The sequence below is a fragment of the Trichomonas vaginalis genome, assembly GCF_026262505.1.
Source record: "Trichomonas vaginalis G3 chromosome Unknown ctg_105, whole genome shotgun sequence".
Taxonomy (NCBI): domain Eukaryota; phylum Parabasalia; order Trichomonadida; family Trichomonadidae; genus Trichomonas; species Trichomonas vaginalis.
This window is the reverse complement of record NW_026529192.1, coordinates 3479-9396: the sequence shown is the minus strand read 5'-3', so window position 1 is coordinate 9396 and position 5918 is coordinate 3479. Positions and strand designations below refer to the sequence as shown.

General features: G+C 34.7%; 1 protein-coding gene across 1 annotated transcript, besides 1 other annotated feature; it reads right to left on the bottom strand.

Moving 5' to 3' along the window:
• Positions 1-130: 130 nt before the first annotated feature.
• TVAGG3_1073740 (protein of unknown function, DUF4107 family) lies at positions 131-643 on the bottom strand (the record flags this gene model as incomplete). Its single annotated transcript, XM_051256468.1, has 1 exon — positions 131-643. The coding sequence occupies one exon, from the start codon at positions 641-643 to the stop codon at positions 131-133; it is 513 nt and encodes a 170-aa protein (XP_051076316.1).
• Positions 644-840: 197 nt separating this feature from the next.
• Positions 841-5918: part of a mobile genetic element that runs on past the window's edge.

Sequence of the window (5918 nt, the reverse complement as noted above, 5' to 3'; positions counted from 1 at the left end):
AAGAACAAGTTCTTGAACTCATGACCGTTGTAGTTTGTTATCTCAATAGTTTTCGTCATTACATCCAAATAAAAATTTTCAGTAAAAATAAAACTAACGTTAAAAATTTCTCATAACATAAACGTTCTCATTACTTTATAACTCTCTTCCTTGGTTTCTTTTTAGTTGCTTTCTTCACGTCTGTCTCCAACTTGACTGTCTTTCTTCTTCGTCCGTAATGATACCAATTACTTCCACCAGTCAATGGGTCAAATGGTCTTTCGTAAGGGTTTCCATACATTCCATAGGGACCATACGGAAGAACTACTGGTGGAGGAAGAGTTCCATCGACTCTATTTAAATGCATTGTTTCACCTTTCATCTGGTCATTAAAGTCTTTTGCGTGTTTTGCAAACTCATCGTCCTTTCCTAAAGCATTTTCTGACTCAGTCGCAACCAAATTGGATGCTTTATTTATGAGTCCTATTTTATTTAATCTTAACTTCTTTGCAACCCAGCCTCCAATCTTTCCTTTATTTGCATCTAATGTCTTCGAAACTCTTCCTCCACTCATTTTATTTACTGCGTCATAAGCTCCAAGTGCTTTTGCTCCAAATGCTAATGCTTTTGTTCCCATTGCGCCTAAAGCTGCCCAAGCTACCATTTACACCATATTAAAATCATCTCTCTTCAATATTATCTCATAAAAGTTCTCGTTACTGGAGAAAGTCAATGCATAACATTCTCATTCATAAACTTCTTTCTTATATCATCTATACGCTTCAAAATGTCTGAACAATTGCTAACATCTTCTACAACAGTTATTTCATCATGAATGACCTTCAAGAACAAGCTCATTTAATATGCTATTAAAATCATCTCAATAATGAGTCCATCCTTTCCATCTTTAGGTAGCACAACATCTTTCATTGAAGAAGGTTCGACAAGTCTTATGTTAAACTTACTGACAAAGTTTGTTATACTATAATGCTTCGGCGGCGAATACATGTAGTTTGAAAGACATAATATAGATTCTTCAGCAAATTCACTTATACTGGATTTTATAACAATGTTCTCACGAGACCAAATACCACCAATTGACAATCTTGTAAGCAATCCTGCTGAACCTTCAACTGTAAACGTCGATGGTAACATTCCACGAAGGTCATCTATTGACATCTTTGAGTCACTGAATTTAAATATTTTCTTAAAGCAATCGTCATTATCTAACCATGCAATAGCTTTGAAGTTTTCATTCGAATATACATCTGCTTCATTAAATGTAAAACCTGACTTCTTTGCAGAGATGACTTTAAAATCTATTGAGTTTGTTTCAAAATTATATGCTATGGTAACTTCTGAAGGTAATGGATGTCCTTCCGCAGTCAGTTGTTCTCTCACTACCGTTTGAAGCTTTGTGTTAAAAACTTTCATGTCATCTCCTGTGTCTAGGTTCACATACACAGCAACAGGAAAACTATCTTGCTTCTTTGTTTCATCATTATACTCAAAACATTAAAGTTCTTCAATAATATTGTTCTTCCTGCTGGAATACTTCGAACCTGTCTGATTTCAATAGCTTTCTCACCTCCTACATACTCTACCCAGTGCTTGGATATTCATAAGTATACTGACTTTCTTGAATTTTGGTAGGTTTCATCATAACGTGTTCATAGTATATCTTTATACTCTTGTCAGTTAGACTCGGTGCTATGTTCTGAATATTTCTGACTTGCATTTTTAATGGAGATAAAATGAAGCATTTAATACATGACGTAGATGAAGACATGAATGAAACTACAGACAAACTTAACTCTTCTCTCATTCTTCCTTTCAGTAAGGACTATGAGTTCTGTTCAAATGGTGTTTATTTCTATTGTGGAAAGATGGGTTCAGGTAAGACATTTAATTTAATTCGTCATATACTCATAACAGAACGTTTAGGAAATGACTCATATTATGACCAAATCATTATATCAGCAACTTCAGACTCTATGGACTCAACAGCGAAAACATTTATGTCAAAAGTTCAAGCCTCTGTCGTTAAAGTTCCAGACAGTGAACTCATTGAATTTCTTCAACGTTACATTCGACGTAAGAGGAAATATTATGCCATCGTTGAATTTATACAGTCAGGAATGCAAAAGACTTCTGAGGAGATGGAAAGAATTATTGACAAACACCACTTACGTCAGTACTCAGGAGTTTACGATATGAAACGACTGACAAACTACATTCTATCAAAACTTTCAAAATACCCCTTCAAAAAATATCCTTCAAACACTCTGCTCGTTTGCGACGACTTCGCTGGTAAAGGTTTAGTGTCAAAACCAGACTCACCATTAGCTAATATCATTACTAAAGTCAGACATTACCACTTAACTGTAGCAATACTTATGCAAACATGGAGGTTTTTAGCTTTAAACATAAAACGTCTCATAACTGACTTCGTTATCTTTCAAGGTTTCTCACGTTATGATATTGAACTCATTTGGAAACAGTCAGGTATAACATTACCTTTTGAAGAAATTTGGGAAGCATATAAGTCTCTCATCTCTCCTCGTTCATACCTTGAGATTCATATCATGACTAATACCATTAAAGTCAAAAATATTCCATGGGAACGACCAACATTGTTTTAAAGTTTAACCTTCAATTGACTGATGGTAAACAAATTCCATGCATCTCTGTCGCCATTTCTGTTAATATTTTTGCTGTCATTCATATCATCCACTTCTCCATCCGTTAGCTTTTGAGGATATGCGTTAGAATAGCTGTTCTTAAATGAAGGCTTTTCACCTTTGAGAGCATAAACTCTATAACTTTCTGCATACTTTATGTTTGAACCTCCTGAGCCATCATTGACATAAATTTTTATAGGCTTCCACCCTTTGTTCATGTTCCTGCTTCTTCCCTTAGCTCTTTTGTTCAGTAGTTCTACATCTTTATACACAGCTCCTGTCTCAGTGAATTCAACAATATTTTCATTCGTTAGCTTTACATTCAAACCCTTGTCGAGTATATTGTTCATTTCATACATATAAAAGGTTTTTATTCTATATGAAATGAGAAGCAAATCCATCTTAGCTGGTGCCGTTAATGTTCCAATTGAACCAACATCAAATGTTGACTCACGAACGACAAACAATATTGTCATAAAGAACTATAGTTCAGAGTGTTTGAAAGAAAAAGAACCAGAACTGAAATCCGTGAATTTAAACTCAGCTTCAAACGCTAACGCTACATCAGATGTTAAGTTAGAGTATCCACCACTGGACCAAATTCTTTCAAGAGAAGCCAACGACAACCCTTACACAAATGTTCAAACAAATCCTTCAGATAACGTAGACCATTACCTTCTTCAGTTATACCAAACAATTTTACTCAAAGACGATAAGAAGCTTTTGACAAATCTTATAAGCAAGAACCAAATAATTCTAACAAAGGAGGACCTTGAAAATGTTATATCACGAATAACAGGGAAACAATGTGTCATTGACTATCTCGACCCTGAAATCGAATGCTGTGGTCAAACGCCACCATTCATGAAAATAGGTAACATCCGCATCATTGAAACACCAGGAACTACAGGAGTTGAGTTTAAGTATAAATATTCGAATGAATATACAAAACTTTCAACAGAATATAAACTTTGTTTGAAATATGTTTTAGTAAATTAAAGCAATTTGTAATATCTATCCAAAACTTCTTCAACAGTATCGAACTCATCTTCATAATGCAAACCTAATCTTATTGACTTGGTGCAGTTTTCACTAACACAATATAGCGCTTTGCGCTCGGCGCCTTTGACGCCTTTTTCTGTTCTCTTGACTGACATAACTAATTCATTTGTTTCATCAAACAGCAACAACCAAAGTTCATGACCTAATACATAACATTCATACTTTATATTTTTAGCTCTGAGTTCTCTTGTAAGCTGTTGCATTTAATATTTTCTAAAAAGTCAACTTCAACAGTCATTCGCACTGGTGCCTTCAGTTCTACAGGCTCGCCTTGAAAGTCAACAAGTCTGAATTGCATGTCTTTCAAATTATGAGGACTAATGCGAATCCATTTACCTAAATGAGTTGCTATGACAGGAACGTTTGGAATGAACATTGAATTGACTGCATAACAGAAAGACTTATATTCTACTGAACCTTTACTATTAACTCCTGAAATGCCTGTGACATTAGCTATTTTAGACTCAATGTACAAACAATTACCATAACATACGTATGGAACAGATTTCATCTCAATCGTTTTGTCAACACTTTTCAAAGGAAATGTCATATGGTATGCACCCAGAAGCAATTGAACTCTATGACTCATTCGTGTTATCTTAAACTCCTTTGCATAACTGAACTTCAAAACTCCTGCAATAAGTTTAACATTCATTAAGTTTTCTTCGTTATCCTTGTTTATTGTAGTATTTATGAGAGCATTTAACACTCCAGCTAATGTTTCCATCTTATATTCTACATTATTGTGAAATCTTATTTCGTGCTTCTTTCCATCTATTTCAAACTCCATGAAATCTGTTTCATCTGTTATGACAAAAGTTGCGATAGTATTGAAGTCAACAACTCTGAAAGCAAGTGCTTCATTCTGAAGACCTAAGTTTGTTTGTAGCTTTACTATTCCGTATTCGTTTGGGTCTGTACTTTGCAAATAGAACAACATTTTATTCTCATTAAAATATGACTATTGCTGCATATGCGTATGAAACAAATGAAGCAAGAAGAGCACATGAACTAGTAAACGAAAACTCAACTTTAACCATTGAAGGCAATGATTTAGTCATTGACGATGGAAAAACTAAAAAAGTCATTGATTTCGATACTTTTAACACTTATGACCCATTCATTACAACAAGCAAGGTTCCTATCATAAATGATGGAACGGTGCAATATATAAATTCTACAGTAGATGCCTCATTAGTGAAAGTACTGAATGTTCTCATTGAATTGTTAAAGAGCTTTCGATTTGACGACAACATTAAATGCTTAAAGAATTTAGTCATGAATGAGAAACAAATTCTTGGCGTTGCTGGTAGCAGTAATGATGTACACCTTATGACATTAGAATATTATAACGAACATAAAGATGAACTGAAAGGAGAGAAGGGTGACACCGGACCTCAAGGACCACAAGGAATACAAGGAATACAAGGAATACAAGGACCTCAAGGCGAAAACGGTTTGGATGGAAAGGATGGAAAGGATGGAAAAACTGCTAAATCATGGATATGGGACCTTATAAATACTGGTTTAACAGCTGCTTCATATGGAGTTCTTCAATACCAAATCGGAAAGATATGGGCAGTACTTGGTGAAGAAGTTTTAAATGACGTTAAAAATGCTTTGAACTTCATTTCAAATGGTTCGGATACTATTAAAACTTTATCTGGTTGGATGCAAGAAACAAGGAGTCAAATAGATACTGTAAGACGTATAGCAAACAATGCACGTACGGGATTGGATACTTTACGACAAGCACAAAATACACTAAAGGAAGCAAATGATATTCTTGGCTCAGTATCAGACATGCATGAAGATTGGCTTAAAGGTATTGACAAATCTTTAAAAAATCACAGTCAGTCTATTGCTGACTACAAGAAAAGTATAGATTTTTTACATAGTGCTATGGACGTACATGATGGAAGCATAAGGAACTTACTTAATGCTAACAATAACTTACCAGGAACTATTAAAGCATTTATAAAGTCCTTTGTAAAACCCGGTGCTCTAACATTTAGGTCTTTGAGAGCAAGAGCATTGAAGTCAAGAGATGCAGAAACTCCAACAGAAGGAACTGAAACAACAGAAACTCCAGAAGAACCACCAAAACCAACAGCTAATGAAATATTGTTCGAATATTTTCCAAGGTACTCTGTTCTCATTGCATACATTCAAGAAATACTTAAGAAAGCAGACTTG